At 42.5% G+C, this 20,729-nt stretch overlaps 7 protein-coding genes across 7 annotated transcripts; 4 read left to right on the forward strand and 3 right to left on the reverse strand.

Moving 5' to 3' along the window:
* Positions 1–130: 130 nt before the first annotated feature.
* SS1G_07297 (predicted protein) lies at positions 131–578 on the forward strand (the record flags this gene model as incomplete). Its single annotated transcript, XM_001591801.1, has 2 exons — positions 131–285; positions 428–578. The coding sequence occupies 2 exons, from the start codon at positions 131–133 to the stop codon at positions 576–578; spliced, it is 306 nt and encodes a 101-aa protein (XP_001591851.1).
* A 703-nt stretch (positions 579–1,281) lies between these two features.
* On the reverse strand, positions 1,282–2,652 carry SS1G_07298 (predicted protein; the record flags this gene model as incomplete). The annotated part of the gene is made up of 5 exons (XM_001591802.1): positions 1,282–1,418; positions 1,468–1,531; positions 1,576–1,744; positions 2,272–2,289; positions 2,561–2,652. 5 exons carry the CDS (start codon positions 2,650–2,652, stop codon positions 1,282–1,284), a joined length of 480 nt encoding a protein of 159 aa, XP_001591852.1.
* A 2,557-nt stretch (positions 2,653–5,209) lies between these two features.
* On the reverse strand, positions 5,210–5,872 carry SS1G_07299 (predicted protein; the record flags this gene model as incomplete). Its single annotated transcript, XM_001591803.1, has 3 exons — positions 5,210–5,344; positions 5,402–5,550; positions 5,800–5,872. The coding sequence occupies 3 exons, from the start codon at positions 5,870–5,872 to the stop codon at positions 5,210–5,212; spliced, it is 357 nt and encodes a 118-aa protein (XP_001591853.1).
* A 2,304-nt stretch (positions 5,873–8,176) lies between these two features.
* On the forward strand, positions 8,177–10,819 carry SS1G_07300 (hypothetical protein; the record flags this gene model as incomplete). The annotated part of the gene is made up of 1 exon (XM_001591804.1): positions 8,177–10,819. The coding sequence occupies one exon, from the start codon at positions 8,177–8,179 to the stop codon at positions 10,817–10,819; it is 2,643 nt and encodes an 880-aa protein (XP_001591854.1).
* Positions 10,820–12,513: 1,694 nt separating this feature from the next.
* Positions 12,514–14,227, reverse strand: SS1G_07301 (hypothetical protein; the record flags this gene model as incomplete). Its single annotated transcript, XM_001591805.1, has 4 exons — positions 12,514–13,072; positions 13,139–13,424; positions 13,475–14,041; positions 14,089–14,227. 4 exons carry the CDS (start codon positions 14,225–14,227, stop codon positions 12,514–12,516), a joined length of 1,551 nt encoding a protein of 516 aa, XP_001591855.1.
* Positions 14,228–14,712: 485 nt separating this feature from the next.
* Positions 14,713–16,838, forward strand: SS1G_07302 (hypothetical protein; the record flags this gene model as incomplete). Its single annotated transcript, XM_001591806.1, has 2 exons — positions 14,713–15,023; positions 15,077–16,838. 2 exons carry the CDS (start codon positions 14,713–14,715, stop codon positions 16,836–16,838), a joined length of 2,073 nt encoding a protein of 690 aa, XP_001591856.1.
* Positions 16,839–17,707: 869 nt separating this feature from the next.
* Positions 17,708–19,546, forward strand: SS1G_07303 (hypothetical protein; the record flags this gene model as incomplete). The annotated part of the gene is made up of 7 exons (XM_001591807.1): positions 17,708–17,727; positions 17,787–17,853; positions 17,904–17,975; positions 18,033–18,094; positions 18,146–18,195; positions 18,376–18,977; positions 19,028–19,546. The coding sequence occupies 7 exons, from the start codon at positions 17,708–17,710 to the stop codon at positions 19,544–19,546; spliced, it is 1,392 nt and encodes a 463-aa protein (XP_001591857.1).
* Between the last annotated feature and the right edge of the window lie 1,183 nt (positions 19,547–20,729).

The raw sequence follows: 20,729 nt of genomic DNA on the forward strand, positions 1-20,729 counted from the left end.
CAAGAAAAATAAACTTTTTCCGCCTCATCCACTGCCACACCAAATTCCAAAAATCCACAAAACCACGGTGGCGCCGAAACCTCGCGGCCCGAGCACCGGTACTTTGTCTCTTTCTTCAGTACGTATAGCCATGTCTCACTTTACCTGCATGCACGTTTATTGGCGTCTGTTCGTTTCGTTTCGTTCTTTCGTTCGTTCATCTCATCTCATTCAAGAAACGCCAAGTGCCGTTCTGAAGTTTAAAATATTAGTACCAAAATCTTTTGTTCTAGATGAATGTGCCTGGTATGCACTAACTACCTAATACCTGTACTAATCAGTACGTACTACGTACTAGATAAAGAATTTAAATTTTGGGATGAACTGCAGTTTGCATAAATATGGCGCATGCTTGGGGATTGATTGACATGATGTGACAGATACGCAGGCAGTGGGTACCTGCATCGGAAAAGCCGACGGGCGGAAAAATTATGAAACGAAACGAAACGAAACAAAACGAAACGAATTTCGAAGACGAGAGAAAAACAAAAATCAATCGCGGCGGCCACGGCGATATGAAACGGAAACGTTATTTATAAGAAATATCGCTCATTATTGCATCGGAATAAAGATATATATTTATTCTCCGTTTTCCTTGTGAGAGAAATATTTGACTTTTCTCGCCTCGTGAAAATGAAAAGGTCTAGAGGACAATATTTTAAGACATTCTGATTGGGATTAATCTCATGCCCAGCTAAATATTTCGTATGAGTGGGTAAGGATGAAGACGTACCCCTTCTTAGCTATATGAATGGTGGTATGTGACATAGTGATCTAATATACTTTCGTATAGAGTGAATTCATCTATACCAGGCTGAGATATAGGGAATCAAAATCGGAGATAAGAGTACATCGAGATCCCAACTGATGGAGTCTGGAATGTGCTCTTGGGACGGAATTCTGTCCCGGACGGAGGGACTTTAACGTCTGGGTGGAACTATTGATTTGATCTGATTTGTGGCTTTGACTAATAGATGCCTAAGATTTATTATTCATCTTATGCATTTCATAGACTAAAGATATGAATGACAAATGAGATTCGTACCCCAATGCACATCATAGCATTATTTGCGGGAGAACACTACGGACGGAGTAAAGAATGCATCAAGAAATAGACTTTGACCGGCATCTAGGATATAAACCATGATCCGCGAGCCTCATAGAGTCATACCACAGGGCCCATTTGAAGAGATCATCACTCCAATATCAAAATGGAATAACGATGTACGTTGATATCACCATTCACAGTACCCCCATGATCAATATCCCCATTCTCGAAAACTCTCTCGAACTTAAATCTTCACCGATTGCCTCATCTGAAAATCCGCTTGGATGCTTGAATTTTATCATTCCTTGTTCATCAGATGAACTCCTCCGCCCTATGGAAATAAGAAAGCAGCGTATTTTCCTTTCCGCATGTATACATACGTGTAACACTTTGAGTGAATGACGAAACGCCCTCGATAACATAGTGTGGAGATTCGGCAGTGATCTGAGGACAGGGAAGTTCTTGATAGATTGAACAAAGTAGCTTACCGGTACCTTGCATAAGCTGTTTGCTCGAGCTCGACTTTCTACATATGACGAGAGGATATACGGTGAGACTTGTAAAATATTGTTGCAGATGTCAACATGCATTCGTGGGGGAATAGCATCCGGGCGCTTAAGCAAGAGTACAGATGTGTAGGCAGATGCTTTTCTTTGTCTTCTCCCATTTAGCGGTCAGTGAAATAGGATAGGAGACTTCTTTTCTTATCTATGTGAACGGAACAAAACAGAATATGAGTGATGGGGTGAATCACGATCTCAGGAAGGTCGGTCAGAGATCAAAGACGGCACGCTTTACTTTTCCCTTTCTTGTTATCCGAATCAGATTGAAAAGTTCTTGGAGAAAAAAAAAACCTGAGGGGTGGGAAATCGGAGATTGAAAAAATCCAAAAACTCAAAAAGTTATTTGTTCCAAACCAAGCATTCGCCCTTTCAAACCATCGAGACCGAATATAAAAAACTCGCACGCATTCAAGAGGAACGATGAAAGAATCGAGATATATGCGATGCTTAGGAAACTATATTGTAGATCCATCCATACCAACACGTAACACTGAAAGCCCTGAAACGAACTCGTGGATCCTGCGTGGATACGAGTACAATACTCCGTACAAGAGCAAAATATAAAGAAACAGAATGTTCTATTCTCAGCTACATGTGATTTTCAGCATGAGATCATCGCACCTTTGGGGGCTATGCGTGCTGCAATTGCAGTAGTAATAGTAGTATATATTATGGATCCTACTCTCGTAGCGGAAGCTGGTAACTAACATAGCCTAGAAAAATCCACCGCATTCCGAGAGTAGGAATAGGAATACTCGGTACATTTTTACGAAAAACCCAAGGAATTCAATGATAGTGGATTAAAAAAACCTACCGAGGATATTTTGAAAGGGTAAGATCTGAGGCATCTAGACTTTAGTGACTGCATGTGATGAAATGAGGTAGGTATCAAGTCACTTTGCAGTTTTACTGCATATCTGCGTCTGCGCCTTCATCAATGTCTGTGCAATGGCTGTCCTTCCGGTGGATAAACTGCACTTTGTATTCCGAACGATGGTACATTTTTCAGTCATGTTACTTTTTTTGCGGGGCGGTAGGGTATGATAGGTTGGGCTAATAGACTGGTTAATCCTCATCTGTTTAGTGGATTATGATCAAGGGTTATTTCATAATGTGTCTTTCTGTTTGCTTCTGGGAGACTCTTTTCACAGGGGAATAATAAATAGTATGACAGATACTCGAGTACATGTAGAGAATTAAAATTCTATAGACTTTTTTTTTTAAAAAAAAAAAATCAAAAAATCCCAAAAAAGATAAAAGAAACGAAAAGTCTTAAATTCAAAGATCTAGAAATAACATCATGTTACATTATAAAAGAAAGCTTACCTGTCTAACTTACCTTAACTCGAAACTATTTTGGACGAAAAAAAAAGCAAGCCAGTCAGCCTTATCATGTATAGTCATGTAATAAGATAGAAAAGAATCCAGTAGGCAGGTACCTTACATAGGTACCTTACATCCTCGACCTATTCTCAAAGTAGGACATAAAACGAAAAGCGGATCAAAAATCATCATCCGCATCACAAGCAAACACACTAGCAATAAAATAAAATAAAAAATACTACCAAGCAATTTCCCCTTTTCAAACTCTCAACTACATTATATCCATTGAAGTGAGTGCTCACAGCTCACTGCTCACTGCTCAGTGCAGAAGAAAAGATGAGCTCCGTAAAATGCAACCAACACCACTCACTCCTAGCTAGCATTTATGTATCCGCACCACGCAGGCATTTCGCAGCTATTTCTATCCATGGTCGCCGATGACCGAAATCTTAGCCTTTCCAAGGTCCTAGATGCAGCTAAATTCCCGACACTATACTATTTAAGATAGCTGCCGATGGCTGCAGTAAGCCGGGCCTTCCTTCAAGGAAGATGGTTTGTTTGCCTGTGGCCCTCTATTACATTTATTTCACGCTCCACCTTCTCCTCATCGTCCGTCCTTTTTCATCCCCGCGAGGCGCGAGGCAGCGATGGATGAATGGATGGATGGATGGATGATTTTCTGCTGCTGCGCTGATTGATTGATTGATTGATTGTGCTGTGTAAGTGTAGCATACTAGGTAATCTTATTATTGTTGATTAATTTCTTAGCTGCCAATTTTCATCAACGAATGCATGAATGCATGAATGCATGCTAGATACCATCCCGTCATACATCGTAGCAGTCGTAACGTGGTAACCATGCTCTGCTCTCCGTTATTATGCATTTTGTTGATATATATCAAGAATCCTTACCTACTTGAACTCGAGTACATGTGCTACCTTCAAAGAGTAAGAAACGCGAGAAAGCCCACGAACAACGTATGGAAAGTTTCAAGGTCCATCGTCACATTCGTTCGACAAGATTTACATGTTATTTGGTTTTGGTTATCTCGGTATAGTAATGAATGCATCTAACCTTTTCCCCTGCGATCTTCAGGATATTGAAGTTCCTTGTACCGCGGTGTGAATGATGGGGAGGAGGATTTTGCTTTCCTTGTCAAAGTTGTCATGTTTACTTTTTTTACTTTTTCTTCTTCTCTTTTCTCTTTCTTTTACAATAATTAGCAGCTGGCTTGGCTGGCTCGGAGTACCCCACCGCCCTCTCTCCCTTGTCCATGACCGTGACAAGGTTTCAATACAACAAGCTATAACACCACCTGCAGGGACCTAGGTTCAACATGCAGAAGACCCGTAGACCTTTTCCCGCTCTTGCCAATGGTGTAAGAGAACAATAGCGTTGTAACTTGTTAGTTGCAACCCTAACCGTTGGAGCCTAAGGATCATGAGGACAAAATCGGCCATGATCGAATGGGAAGTTTTAGAAAAATCATTATGGAAAGTTAGTCAAAGGCCCAACGGTCTTACAGGCCTAAGTGGAAATATTACCGTTGACAAGACAAACTAATAAGAACTCTAAATTCATAAGCTTCAAGCAAACAATAATCCAAGTCGATCTTTTGCACTTTGTTCGGCATTCCGATCTGTACAGCGGACGGATGAAACTGTGATGATAAGCTTCCGGGGACATCATTGTCGTAAGCTACTTTAAAGTTTGGATGGGTAGGGGGTATTTCGGCAGGATATCAGTCAGTAATCTAATCGATTTCTTATTTTGTCGAGACTCTTTCAGACTTCGGATGAACAGGATAGATGAGCAGGGAGTATGAAATAACCCAAGACATGGTCTTGATGATCCGGTCAACGACTCCACGGAGCACGCTAGATTTTCATGGCCTCCATGGTCCTCCATGTAACAATAAATCGACCATTCGGAGCTTTTCACAGGAGATCATTTTCAGGGGGTTATAATGTACGTACTTTATTATTCTTTGGTACGGATAGACAAGATATGCAAGCAAGCAGCATATAGACAATTAATCAATATTGCAATAATGAAATAGCTGCCTGAAGCTCGTGGTGTACAAAAAGGCCAAGAAAAAGCTCAAGAATTATTCTCGAAGGTGGTAAGAAATGCATTTCCCCTGCAGGAACCCTTTTCTCAAGCCCTTTTGCAACCATTTTGCAACCAACCAACACACAAGAACTCTCCCAATCTCCAAATTTTCAAGCATATAAATTATGCCTGAGCCATGATTTGACCAGAAAAGTACGCGCTTAAATTGGATGAGCCGCTGTCCTGGGAATGACTGGGAATTATATGAATTTGTTGCTGTCTATCATGCCTGTCATGCAGAGACCAAATATTGTGATGCTACATTTTTGGAAGTAATGAAATGTACAAAGACACACCGCTGGGGAGAGGACATACATATTTCTCGGATTCGCTTCTTTTGGACCACTCATGCAAGGTCTTCCAGGAAATCGGTTGGATCTCGGAAGAATTCATCGAATTGAGGGCAATAAGTTGTACATGATGCAGGCAGAGAGCTGAAGATAGAAATGATGAAGCCTTGAAGGCTAGCTGGAACGGTAGGTAAGCTTTCTTTTGTATGCAGGTACTGTACTCGTAAAAGTTTGTGTTGCACCGTGAACTACTCGTAGAGGGAAAGTCGAAGCGTACGAAGGTACTTTGGATACGGATGGGTGCCTTCTCGTTCCCAAAAGATACAAAAATTGACTCCAGTCGGTGCCCACATCCATCCGTCCATCCATCCATCCATATGCCGTTGACCCACGACTTCAGCCGCTATCTCTTGGCCGTCCGACGGGGAAGTTGCTGAGATTCCTGAGAAGCCACTTTGGCAAAGTAGTACGAATCGTGGAGTTTTGTGCAAGACATTTTGCAAGTTAGGTGCGGAAGCAAGCGTGCAAGCGTTATATCGTACGCGTCAGGTTTTCGGATGTACCTTCCGTGCCGAAAAGTTACTCCTTATAGAAAGTGTTAATTTCTAGCAAGATGGATGTCAATTAGTAATATGTTTTGCTCAAGCCTCAAGATAATATTGAATTCAATTGATTCCACAAAATGAGAACCTTGGCATTGGCACTGTCATTGTCATTGTCATTGTCATTGTTGATTGAGACGTTGATATCTGGAAGGAGATTTTCAATTGAAATGGAAACAAGTTGCTAGCTTGCAAATTTCGACTTCCTTCGGTGACACCGTGATATATTTAATGAAATGAGATGATCTCCTTTAGCTTATATAAACACTTGAAAGTTTGATTACTGAGTGAGAGCTTGAGAGGATTCATTTATGAATTGAGAATAGAATTAAGTTTGCTTGTGTGTTTATAAGTCTTAGTTGTGCAGGAATTGGTAATTGGTAATTAGGAAGATATGGAGCTGGGAAGCTTAAAAGGCTTTATTACTCTGCTCCGTACAGGGGAAAGGGACAACTTACTAGTAATTCATAGAAAACCTTAACCTAATCAACCTTGAAAATTCATTGAAAATATATTGTGATTCGTGAACCAAGGTAGTAGTAGACATGGTATCATTTCTATTTCTCTCTTTGGGATCTTCCGAACTTGTATTTACTTATTAATTTATTTGATTTATTAACAATTGAATTTATTCACAATCGACCAATTAGATATCAATCAATTGCTTGTGTACCTCCGTACAGTATTGAACCACAACAAGTCCAAGGATTTTGTCCCTCCATGACTCCATGGCTGATCCAATCTCGTCCACTTAGTTGACTTTACTCTACTTTACGGAGTACTTTACTTTACAACCTTGACACTTGACAACCTTGACAGCCTTCACAATCATCCATCCCATCATCCATCATCCATCATCCATCATCACTCATCCCCACTCACAAATCCTTAACCTACAATCAAAATCCTCGTTCACCTCGTCTCATACAGCCATGGCACTGTTCAAGGGCTACCCCCTACGAGAGAAGGATGGGGTTCTTCCCAGCTATTGGGATCCTTTAGAGTGGTCAAGAATCAGGTGAAAAAATAAATGGATTAAAAGTGGTAAAAAAAAAATAATAACAATAATTGATGCAGTAAAACATATCGTCGCATCGTTCAGCATCGGTCAGTCGTTCAGCCAGTCGCTACTCGTGGCTACTCGTGGCTACGGTGCAAGCAATACATGGTGCACAGCTCGATAGCCAGTCCATGCTGACACGCAACAAAGTATTCGCAGTCCTTCACTTCCCAGCAATTCAATTCAATTCAATCCCTTCCCTTTGATCCATCTTCCTGTTCTCTTATTGTCTGCCAATTCCTCTTTTGGGCCATTTTCAATTTAATTATTTTCAATCTCTTCATCTTATTGGATCAATCATACTTGATTATTCTGCAGATACGGGTCGCTTTTTACTCTTCAGGGCAATTTACAACTCCGTGATTGCATGAAAATAGACAAATCGGCGTCCTTGGTATTATGCATCACCAAGGGGATTGATCCGAAAGAATATACCTCGATTCAATATTGTTCTACCTAAACTTCACACCTCATCCAATCGCAACGGCGGGAAAAAGCTGGGGACGCAGAGCTCTCAACATAAGATATACATCATACCTCGCATACCAAGTGTTGAAACCAACATCTCCAACCCAAGGTGAGCGAGCATTGTGTTGGTATCCACGTCCTATGGGGGATTATACATTAGTTTCCTCGTGGCTTTATATTGCCTCCGCGGTCTTTCCAACATCCCGAGCAGAGTACCCTTGATGCTGGATTGTATCGCTAAAGAAGAAACGCTCCTGGCTCCATATTTCTTGACAAACACCCTGAATGGGAAACCCTTGTTGTTGACAGGCCTATATTATTTGTGGCACATGCTGATCCGTATCTCCCCAGCCGAGCGTCGTCCCATATCCTCAACCCGTCACTTTTATGTTGGACGTTCCCTCATTGTTGACTGTTGAAAGTCCTCAACTTTTTTCTTATCGACAAACACCGAAACAACAAGGCGTCATCGTGGCTGCAACGTGCCTCGATATAGCCTGCTCATCAGCCCCAGATCGATGATTGCGTCTTCTGAAGCAGAAGGCATAAGCACAATCTCTCTTAACATATCGGGTTGGGATTCCCTTGTAGTCGACGCATTGTTCGATATATATCCTCCCCACAGAATTTCAATTGAGTTCATTGACAGCTGTCCAACTCATCATTCAATATGTTCAGTCTAGGATCTGCAGGCATGGGCTCAGCGTCACATCCCAATAACAACGGCCCCTTATCCAAGAGGAAGATGTCTAGAAAAGACAATGCCCCGCCAACGGATAAACACTTCATGTACCCGCCGGTCGAGAGCTTCGAGCCAGCCATTGATGGACCCCCATCACCTCAAGGTATACGCGCATACACTGAGCAGATGAGAAGGGGCTCGGCCTTTGTCCCCAAATCGACTACCCCTTCATTCACCTCAGCTTCCTCCTTCCGATCCCGTCAATCCAGTCTCGATTCCTCCAACAGAATCGAATTGCAACGAAAATCCTCTGGCAGATCAAACGGCAGTAGTATGGCGGCGAAAGATAGACCCGATAGTATAAACCTATTCGGAAAAACGATCTTCTCCCGAAGCAGTAAAAAGTTTAGGCGCAATCATCCTTCAATGGGGGGATCTTCAACATCGCTTGCGAGTGGTGCTGGAGAGAAGGAACGTGGCGATGCATCTAGTCGCAGTCCACCACCTACCAGTTACCGCGCTCGAAAGAGTACCATCTCTGGACCATACAACTTCCAACACATTACACACACCCAACAAAATGAACTACCCGACTTGAGGCAAATTCCTCCCACGGAATTGGTCTCCGAATTCTCGGCTTTACGGGCATCTCAAGCTCCAACGAGCGGGAATCTCAAGGGTATTAGAGCTCGAGATCTCATGTTTGAAAATTTCTCTTTGGTAGCAATAGACTATGCCCCCGATGTTGACGCGCCTAGAAGTCCCACGAGCCCCAAGAGTCCTTCGTGTCCTGTTACCCCGCAAAGACAAACCGCACATCGGGCGTCTGTAACACCACCACAAAACAATCCATGGAGACCTATTAATTACTCCATGTCACATGACAATCTTCGATCAGTGCCTGTACGCCCATCACGGTCTCCTGAGTCTCCTCGCTGTACGGTTGATCCACCCGCTCGAACATCGTCGAGAGCAGCCTCGAGTTTCTTCAACCATGTCGACCCCTCCACCGCGCTTGATTTTGGTCCATCTTTGAATGCCAACCTCCAGGAATCAGCACCGTTTGATTTTACTCCGCAGACACATCCTTCGCCACCTAAATGGGATAGAAGGGAGTCAGACGTATCTGCCAAGCACCTGTCCCATGCAGTCACGACTCCCGGCGAGGAGGCATGGCCTTTGTCTGCACCATTAAATGGAAATTTTGGAGTTGATCTTGCGGATGTCCCCGAAGAGGATGAGCAGAGCAGGACGCGATCGAGAGAGTCGAGCACAGATGGTGAATTGCGACTTTCAAAATCGGTCCCAGGTTTGAGGATGAGAGCACTTGAGCAAGCTCCACATATGCCGGATATGCCACCGATTCTGGGAAGGCTTGGCTCTGTTGACACCTCAAGATTTTTGAAACGACCCAACTCACCCAAGCTCAGCTTAACCACGGATTCTTGGGAAGACGCGATCGATTTTTGTTACATGGATGAAGCTGGCGAAGATTGGGATTATCAACCCGAGGAAACATCTGAGCAGAACAAACCTGTCATAGCCCAAGTGGGACAGCCCGCTATGGATTTGCATCTTGATAACCAACGTCATGCTTCCCCTGGCCGATTCCGTCCATCTTTACTGGTCCCTGCACCTCTCGATCTTCCCGCACTTTCTCCACTGTCAAACTTGTCGAGCGCATCATCATTTCTACCTACGCCAACCGATTACTTCCGCCCCAATCACATGCGACCCAATTCCCATGCATCTTCGTTCAAAGAGTCGGATGGGTTCAATCTCTCCCCAACTCTTCTCATTCCTTCGGATGAATATTCTCTACAGAGCGAACAAGATGCTTTGTTTGACACATATCACCATGACAACGTCCCGTCGGCGTCTATTTACCCCATGGATACTTATGACCAACCTTCGTCACCAATAGACGAAACTCTTTCCAGTAGCACCTCTTACCGGTCCTCGGTTTATTCACACAATAGTCTCAGAAGCAGCACTATTAGTAGCCGCTACAATCGATCCAGTCAAGATTCGGCTCTCCTAATTTTCCAGGCAGGAAGCATGAGCAAAGCTCATAGAAGTATTGGATCTGCATCCTCCTTGCCTGATCTTGTCCCTTCTCTTCGCCCAAAACGTGACAGCAGAACACTTGGAGCACTCGCTACGACAACATCTGACCCGGAACTCGTAACAAAAGTTTCTAGCCTAAAACTTGATGACGACCAATCTTCGGAAGTTTCTGAGCTTCAGAATCTTCCGGTCAACCACGTACGCAAGTCAATCAAAAACCCTAACCATTTTGCTCCACCTCCACCCACCATTTCTACAGCTGTTCCCGATGCAGCGTCTAGCATCCTTAGCCCTGTAGCTGAGAGCTTTACCGATTCACCTCCTGCTAGACCACGCCTGAGATCTGCTCTTTCTCGCGAGCTATATGCTCCTGCCTCGGTCGAGTCATTCATTTCCAACCACGGACGAAAGGTCTCTGCGCCTATCATCACTGACAGAAATTTCCAAGATGTCGGGCCTAGATCAAGATCCAACACATTGTCTAATACCGCCGCGGCCGCGGCTGGCAAGCGCAGAGGAAGCTACAATCTTTTTCCCGCCCCTCCCACTACTGCCTCAAAATAAATTCTGCTTTTTAAAGTATAATATTGATTTATATACTATACACATTTTTGTGTAATTGTACATTTCTGTACCAAATTATTTTTACCACCACCTGCACATCCGCAATTTTCCTTACTCAAACACTCACGCTCTTTCAGAGCACCACACTATGACGAGCTATGCTGTCACGACTCGAATTTCCTATGTTCTCTTCTTCCAAAATCAAATTAAAAGAAAACAAAAGTTTCAATTGTTTATTTACATTCAGAGATGGAAAAGTAAGAGGGTGGATTTCTGTATCATTATTCGTGCAAGCAATTTTTTGCGTTCGCATTTCTTTCACTTGCATTATTGGTAGTTTTGCGAATTGGACCATCTGGTATCCAATCCCACGCGCTATGATGGGGTGGATTTTTTTTTTAACTTTTTGAACTTTTACCCAGGAGAACTTAGATGAAGGGTTGCAAACGGGGTTGCATCGCTCAATCTCTTGTTCATGAGCGATTATGTATTACGATATGATGGATTTGTTTTGGCTGGTTTTGGTCACATAGCTCGCTATCTACCTACCCAGCCACTTAGTGCCAATTTTCTTTTTTTTTCCTTTTTGTATTTTTTCGATTGAATCTGTATGCACTGCGGGTGCTAGGATTTTGACTTTCTGGAGAAAAAGCTTATAGAAGGATGGGAAATGGGGTTAGGGTCGTATGTATGGGATTGAGAGAATTTTTGTTTCATTATTGTTTCCTACTTGAGGTATTTGTATTTCTGTGGTGTTGTTGGTTTGTGCTAGCCGCGTGCTTGTGTATCTGCCTTGTTTTCTGGACTGGAGAATTGGATTGGACTGTATTGGTATGGGGATGGTATGGTGGGTCAGGGGCTGGCTGCATACAATTTGGATGGATGGATGGTTGGATGGATGGATGGATGGTAGTATTCGCGTGGGAGACGGTAAATACTTGTATTACAGTACAAGTATTAGTATTTTGGCATTGGCACCTGACGATTGGGATACGGGGATAGTGGAATGCCTGTGTGTGTGTGTGAACATTGGAGAGATGTAGTTCTTGTGTACGAGGAAGAGGGGAGAAGAAAACATACTTGCATACTCGAGAGTAGTTAGTTCTAGATGCCAAGCGCAAGATGCCTGCTTAGTCTAGTTTAATATAAAGATAAGATATCATAAAACTCCCTCTTTGACTGTTTTTTATTTTTGTGATGGTTTCTATGATTATAATGTTCGTGTGTACGTTTGCAGGGTGTATATACCTAGTTTACATGTTGTTTCTCGAGTAGATTAGGTATCATCCCTATACCTTCTAGTTCCATTGTCCACGGCTTCGAAGTCTGGAACTTGCATTCACACCAGAAGACTTCTCAATCAAGTAGGCTGTGTGACCTAAAGTATTTCGTGCAATTTGAAAGATCTGGCAGTATTGTGTTGTGTTGTGTTGTATTGTACTATAAGCTGCATAAGAGCTATGAATTAGGTATTCACAGATAGGTATTATTATAATTATTACAGTATATACACAGAGGTTCACACCAATAAATGGCAGACCATCAAAAGAAAGCGAAGGGAGGATGTCCTTTGCTTCTCTAGAATGAAAACAGATAAAGAGTATACCTGTGAAATGAAAAGCACTTCATAAACAATCCCTTCCATTTAGCACGCTGTCCCTTTTTACGCTTATGCACCTCTAGATTTGTCCCAATCACTCGGTCTTTGTTGTCTCTACGATGATTTTGACGTCTCCATCCATCCATTCTGTCTTTCTCACTGACAATAGAGCCATGGCATATGTTGCCTCTGATCTGACCTCGACCAAGCCATTAGGGCCCAACACCTTCATAGCTGTCTTCTTGTAAGGTGCCTTAATCGCTGCGTCAACATGTGCAGTAAAGCTTACAAAGCCTACACAATTTGTTGGATTCAAGGTAAACATGTCCCTAATACGTTTGCCGTTGTGGATAATGTTAATATGGTACTCAAGTGGTGCCGGCTGCTTAGCACTAACTTCTGGTGCTTTGGCAGTTTGCGTCTCAGCTACAATATTCGCGGCTGAATTGTCTGCAATAGGTTTATCGACTATATTTTGATCGGGTAAGGTGAGTTGAGGATCAATTAATGGGGATTGAGATGCTTGACTGTTTTTGAAGGATGCGGCGCGTAACTGATATAACTCTTCTTCTTTCCTTTTTTGATTTCTAAGGTTGAGGGCATATAACCGCTGTCTCTCATTGGTAACCATGCGACGCAATAAAGGAGTAATTCTAGAGATAATCCTGGAGATAATTATTAGCAAAGATAGTATTAGAATTACAAATCACAAAACTAACTTGTTTGGCATGTCAGGCCAAAACCATCTTCTTGTAGCACCACTCGGGGAGTTTCTACCAAAAAGTCTCTCCCCCCATCCCTCTCCCTCATCGGCAAGAAAATTCCTGACGCAAGCATAGAGCTTCAGCTTCGTCAAATCATTATCTCTTTTTTCTTTAGTGCCAATACAGGCGCTTCGATCTGGGTGTTTCGGATCTAGCATGTAGTCCTTGGCTGCAGCCTGGAGCGTAATGAAATCTTCAGGTGCTAACTCCAATTTTGTGAAAACTTTCGACATCGCTGGTCCTACGGTCTGGTTAGACACCTTTTTGTATAAATATACTCGAAAGACTTACTGGTGTATTTTCGGCCTGATGCAGATGTTTTTCGGAAAAGTGCAGCAGCTGAATGAACGCCGTGCGCTCTTGGATTGAGATCAGGAATTGCCGAGGACTTGCCTTGCGAATCTTCACCCTCGTCCTCGGCCTCTTCATCATCATCAACATCAGAAGGCTCCGACCCCCATATTTCTCGTTCTCTCGCAGCTTCTTCCTCTTCCTCCGCTGTGAGTTTGCGCACTTTTCTTGGTTTAGCTTTGGCATTTATGAAACCAAACATTTCCCCTCCTTCCTCTGCTCGATCTTCCGATTCATCCCTACCACGCTTTGAAGATGTCCTTGCTGGCGAGCCTCGAGTACTTTGTCCGTTACCACTGTTACTCGATGGGGTACCTGATCGCCTAGCATCTACCCCTCCAGCCATCTCGGCAGCGTTTAAAAGGCTTGCGAATTGTGCACTTGTGCGTGTAGAAGAAGGAGTTTCCAGATTGCGAGAGTCCCATTTTGTGTTTGTAAGTTTTTCCAACAATTCTATCGGATCATCTATGTCCGCAATGTCGTTGACGGTCAACTCACGCGTGTCTGCTATTGAGTCAGTATCAAATTGAAAAACTGAGACTTTGATTACTTACGTGACTGATAACTGCCCAAACCTCCACTTCTGTTACCAGTTCCATTACCATGATCATTACCATATGTACCTATATTCACGACTGAAGGTTCTCGGTTTTGAGTTGTTGAAGGTGAATGCAATTGAGGTTCATTAGCCATGATGCGCTCAGCAATTGGTGGTGATGACTGTGGGTACACCACTTTGTCCTGTTTGCTCTTTGCTCAAAATGCTTTATTTTTTTGCTCTTTGGCTTGGTGGGTTGGTGGGTTCATTGAATCTGCACATGTGATTGTCGGAGGACCGGTATTTCTTTTGCAAGGCCACTAAATGCTTAGCTAATTGCTTAACATGATATTTTGTCTTGTACGTAATTGGTTTAGCATGAAAGCTTTGTGGATGAATTACTAACAAAAGCGGATGATGAGGCACTAAAGTAGTAGTTCAGTAGTCCTTTAGTGGGCCGTACTTCTATAGCGTGAGTTCATCATACTAGGTAGGGACTTTCCAGGAACCCGATAACATTCACTCAACCACAGGAGCTGAAGGAACAACAGATAACTACCTATATATTCATTCTGTTCTTGATCATTCACACTTTTTGCCAAATGGAAACACTTTCTACTACTGTTTTGATACAATCATCATGATAGAAATTTTGGCAACTTCATCGCCGATAGGCTCCGAGATATTTGCTCTGATTTCCTTGCTCGTTATCAGTTTAGTTGTACTACTTATACTAAGACATTATCTTCCTATCCGCACCACTCCGGCATACCTTCTCGTTCCAATCTTCTTCGCCCTTTGGTTGCCGGCAAGTATCGTATTACTGGTTCCTATCGATCTTGCTTCAAGTGCAAGGACTGAGGATGCAGGAAGTCGAGGAATATGGCTTTACGATCGAGTACTTTTGGTCGCCTGGCGCATCACATATTGGCTTACATTTGCCTTGACTTGGTTCGAATGCACCATGCCTCTCTTTACTTGGGATCGTACTGATTTTTAAATAGGTTCATTTTACCAATTCTCGCCGAGTACGCTGATGCCGGATACCGAGATCCAAAAGGGCGTCTACTGTTTTCTTTGCGCGCAAATGCCCAGTATCAAGCCCTTATTCTCGGAGCTGGTCTTGCCACAATGTTATACATATTTATCAAACAGGGGGTATCTCCCGAGTCATTGAAGAGTGTGGTCATGGCCCTTGCATATTGTTGGGGATTGGTTTTGGCTATTTATCTTATGGGTCATGGGCTTGTCTCGATACCTCGAAACCTATTTAGAAATGCAAGCATTAGTGGGAAATTGAGAAGGGTCCAAACTCGGGCACCAAAGGTTCATGAAAATATGGAGGATGCGATTCAGAAATTAGAGGATTTGGAGGCACAGGTTGCACAATTGGCTCAAAGAAAAACTGGTACCGCGAGAGATTTCAAGGACTGGATCGAGGAACTTGCGGATGAGACACACTTACCCGAAGCTCGACCACGAACTTTAGCACGACGAATGTCTGAGCCAAATGCTACTATTCCCAACGTCATTACGGAACGATACTTGGCAGATCTAAGCCGCCAGCTGACGAGAGCTAGGCACAGTCGTGCCCGGTACCTTGATGAATGGGATCGACTCCTCAAAGATGCTGTGGAAACACAGGCTATATTGGACTCAGCCGCATCAAAAAAGATTGAAATTGGCCAAATTTCTCCCCATTCTTCTATATTCGATCGAATCACTATTTTCACACCTTATGCTCGGTACCTATTCTACTACTACTTCTTACCGTACTCGAAAATCACTTTGGGCGTTATCTTGGCTCTGGCCTCGATATGCATCATCTGGTCTGAATTTATCAAGTCCATCAATCCAATTTTCTCAATAATTGCAGTTACCGTCGTTCATCATCGCGATAGCGAGAAAGGGGAGATTGGATTCGCAGGACAGATGATTGCAGCTTTCTGGATTTTATACATGTGTGCAGCAGCTTTGAGCTCTCTTTCTGAAGTCAAGGCATGGAGAGGGCGCGCGCTCGTCAGAAGGAACACTCATGGGGAAGCCGCTATGTGGTTTGCCATGCAAGTAGCCAAGCTTTCTGTTCCACTTTCATTCAATTTTATTACCTTTCTTCCACCAGATGTTTACAAAAAGACAATGTTTTACAAGTTCCTTGGAAAGCTGATTGTTTTCACACCTCTTGGGGATTGGTTTGATTGGTTTTTCCCAATTTTCATATTAGTTCCTGTGTGCGCAACTCTTTTTAACCTCTATGGAAAAGTGAAAGACTGTGTAGGGTATGGAGGAGTTATTGAAGATGAAGATGAAGACAATGAGAGTGGCTATGGCACTGGATCGTGGCGTGAAGGTCGCAATTTGATTGAGCGTGAGCTGGGTCATTCGTCACTTGGCGGACTTGGGGAAGTTTCTGTTGATCGACGCTCAGTTCCGAACAATCCAAATAATCGTGCCGCTCCTGTATTGACCCTACCGCGAGCCGAGAGGCAGCGAGCCCTTGGCACAGCATCTACCTCAAGACCTAGTGTTGAACCACAACAACGCCATGTTGAACCAGCAGAAGAAGAAGAGAACTTTTTTGAAGCATTAGGCCATAGAATGAGGAACACAATCGACACGTTTGAACCACCACGATTCCTTGAAGGAATTAAGAAACCAAAGTGGATGGGAGGGGATGACGAGGATGACGGACAGCCAAGCCGGGGTGGAAGTGACTTCACTCGCTGGTTTGGTGGTGGTAATCAAGAAGGAAGAGTACGATTGTAAGAAATGTTGTACATTTTGTACGTTATTAAGGGCATAGCGGATGGAGTTTGGGTAAGAGTTGGAAAGGTCGGGTACATTAAATAGACTTTTGAATTCATGGAATAATCAATGATAAGAAATTAGTACTGTTACTACTGTATGTATATCTCTCAACGGTTTTCGTTAATTAACACAAGCCACAAACGGGATTATGAAGTGAAGCCTGCCAAAAAAAAAGTACATATATGAGATGATCAAAAGTTAAAAATGTTTTCTTCAATCATATTGATGTTTTTCCATGAGAGAATCTAGTCCGGTCTACTCGGTGAACCCCAGATCGTACAACGCACCAATTAAAAACTTCCCTCAAAACCTTATAATCCATTCTCCAGCCTTTTATTAAAAAAAAATTACCACGGAACACCACTGGACATCACTGATCAAAGCCTCAATAAGCCTAGGCATGCAGTTCTCACCGCAAGTAGTAAAATTCCTTGCAGTCACAGGCTTGGCTCCACACTGTATCTCCACAAGTAACACTGCCATTATCTATCTATCAAACCCAGACTTGCCCGCCAACACGGATTTCTGGCGGGGTTTCTCGTCAAAGCCGTACCATGTACCGGACGAATTTGTTCTGGGATATGAACTTCTCCTTTTCTCTCATTTGTCTGTTTTTGTCTTCTTCTAGTTTGCCTTACAATACGTTGCATTAGCCTTTAATATAATCGAAAAGCGGCTTTTGGGATCGAGGCTTTTTCCGACTGTTGAGCTACGTGGAAAAAGAAGTGGTTTTTGATATGGTGAATAGTTTTGAATAACCAACTCAGAATCTATCGTTGATAGAAAGGGATCTCATAATCGCATTTGATACCAAAACGTTAGCAAAGATGGATGATTATATGTTTACGTGTGTATTGCAAATTTTGGATTCGGGTTTGGAAAGTTTGCTGATAGGATTTCTCGTAGGACAAATGTCGCTCGTTGCAGAAATGTCACTGAACATACCAGTTATCTGGAGATGATATCCTATTCGGTAAGAACTGTTTTTCATAGTAATGAAAAGCCGTTGCTAATGCTTCTTAGGATTCATCTCTAAACTCGATAGAAGAACACCCTCTAACTCCGGATGAATTTGAGAATTTCCTCAACCGAAGGGTAAGATGGATTGATCTCTGTCATCATGATATCTTATTAACGCTCATTCTTCTATAGGGTGCTTTCGCTCCCCCAGAGTTACCTGAGGGAGTAGCTCAGATAGCTTGCGTCCGATTGATGTGAGTAATCATCGACGAACCTTTCTTGCTCAGGTACTAACATTTCTACAGTCTTCAATTAAATGCTAAGCATCCTGACACTTTCGCCCCCAATGTCCTCAGTTTCCCATCTTCCACATATATTTCCATGGTGAAGACTATGAACCTACCTTATAGATCAATCGAATCCGGAAGTGCCGTCGGCCCAATATTCTGGGCTGCTTATGATCAGGATGAAGAGAACCCTCATCTACGCAAGTCTCCTTTATCGTCTCTGTCAACACCCAACTAACATCCATCAGAGATTGTAAACCGTAAGAGCGATGTACGGAAAAAGGGTCTGACTCGTGGTTGGGAACTTACTCTCTCGCATGATATCAAAAATGGCATCACGACGGGATATGCGAAAGGCACACCAAGTTCCGACATGGTTGAATCCATTCAACATCTCAAAGCCTGTATTCTCCAGATTGGACATCCGATGCTCTTGCCGGCTATCATCTTTTCCCACGATATATCATTCAAAACTGATCTTAAGCAACGAGAAGCACGTGATTGGTTGCGAAAACTTGAGCATGCTGTATCTATGCGATCAGAAATTGAAGAGAAAGAAGGTTATGTGAGAGAAGGTGTTATCGATCTCGATGCTATCAATAGAGATTTGGTTGAATGTCATTCTCAGGTTCTGTGGAAGAGACCGAAAGCTTACCTGCAGATTCTATCACAGCTTGAGAAGGCGATGAAGATGTTTGATGAGAGATTACCAGAAGAGAGGAAAGATGCATCGATGAGAGCCTTACAGGCTAGTATGTTGGCAAGATTCGATTTCTATCGGGTGAAACTTCAGGGGATTGAGAGTTACGCGTATACAACACTACAGAGATTAGACATCCAGAGAAGTGCAGTGCGTATTCCCCTTTTCTCATCCCTAGCAAAACTAACCGAAGAAACCAGCTCTATAACATCATCGCGCAAAAAGAATCCAAACTCAACTTCCAAATGGCCAAAGAACAACGTCAACTAGCTCACGCCGCCAAGCGCGATTCCAGCACCATGAAAACAATCTCTCTTCTCAGCGCCATCTTCTTCCCCGGCGCCTATCTCGCCTCGGTCTTCTCCATGACCTTTTTCAATTTCCAAAACGATGGCACGCCAGCTGTAAGCGAAAGTTTCTGGCTTTACTGGGCAGTAACAATTCCATGCACAATGATTATAGTAGGCTGGTGGTATATTTGGGAAAAGAAACGGGAGAGGAGGTATAATTTAGAGGACATTGATCTCGAGCGCGGAAGTGATGATATGGAAAAGGAGATTATGGCGACCATGAGGAAGAGGACGATGAGTAAGGCCAGTACGTGGGATAAACAGAATCCGCCGATGGTTGGGGATCATGGGAATGGACATGTTCATGTTCATGCGATTAGCGAGAAGGTTCATGGTTTGGGGGAGAAGTTGGGCAAGAAAATGGAGTGAGTGGTGGATGAGCGGACTTAGCTTGCAATCGAGTGTGACTTGATTGAATCGAAATGAAGAAGTGCATACAGCGGAGTTTGGATATTTCTTCATTTTATTTATTGGGTAGGAAGGATGGGATAGCATAGCATAGCATAGGATGGGATAGGATACATGCATGGAACGGTAAAAGGAGTTTGTTCGCTTCAGCCTTTTGTTACTACCTTGCTTTTCAGATGGGATTTACGACTACGACTACCTACGATGACGATGATGATTTCACGATGGAAATGATGACGATTATGAAGATGAAGATATGAATTGGATGAATGAATACATGGAGATTAGATATTAAACAGAAAATACAAAAGGCAAATACACAGATTAAAAATAATAAGGTGGAAATTTGATATATAGTGGTGATCAATAGTGACTGATACTAATCAAAATATTGTTTTAATAATATATTTAGATAGATAAATAGATAGAAAATAGATAAAAAAGAATAAATACATTCTTTCATTTAATCTAATCTAATCTATCACCATACTCAGTAATCTAATCTGATATTGATCTGATTGATTACATCTGATCTGATCATAAGAGAATATTATCTTTTATATTTAATTATATCGAGGAAAACACATCGGGAATTATTATAAAGTCGATAATAATAATGTCTTCTTAGTACCTAGTAGTATCTGTTTATTTGTGTTTATATTCTAACTTTTTAAAACTATATACTTAATTACTCTTTCAAATTCATTCAGATTCCAATCACTCACTCACGCTCTAATACTTCATCCTCTCCTCCCTCAAGATAGATAGATTACCCAGGTACCTACCCATACTTTTCCATACTTATCTACCCATCTATCTCCATACTTATCCATCCATTTAATCTATAACCTCTTATCTATAACCTCTATCCTCTAACCTCCAATCTACCTCTAAACATTCACCTATACTGGGTACTTAATACATACTAAATAGTACTAGTACACTTTACTCATAAACATCCTACAGATATCCTTATTTATTGATTTCCATACTATATACTTGATCTATATTCCGAAGTTAAGCTCTTTCTCTGTATTCACCGGTTCTCAGGAATTGATTACATGGCTCATGGGGTTTATATGGATAATTCGATAAATTCTAACTTCAAGCACTTTGTCAATTGGATGAGATATGGTATTTATTC

Source organism: Sclerotinia sclerotiorum, genomic scaffold (assembly GCF_000146945.2).
Source record: "Sclerotinia sclerotiorum 1980 UF-70 scaffold_9 genomic scaffold, whole genome shotgun sequence".
NCBI classification, from domain to species: domain Eukaryota; kingdom Fungi; phylum Ascomycota; class Leotiomycetes; order Helotiales; family Sclerotiniaceae; genus Sclerotinia; species Sclerotinia sclerotiorum.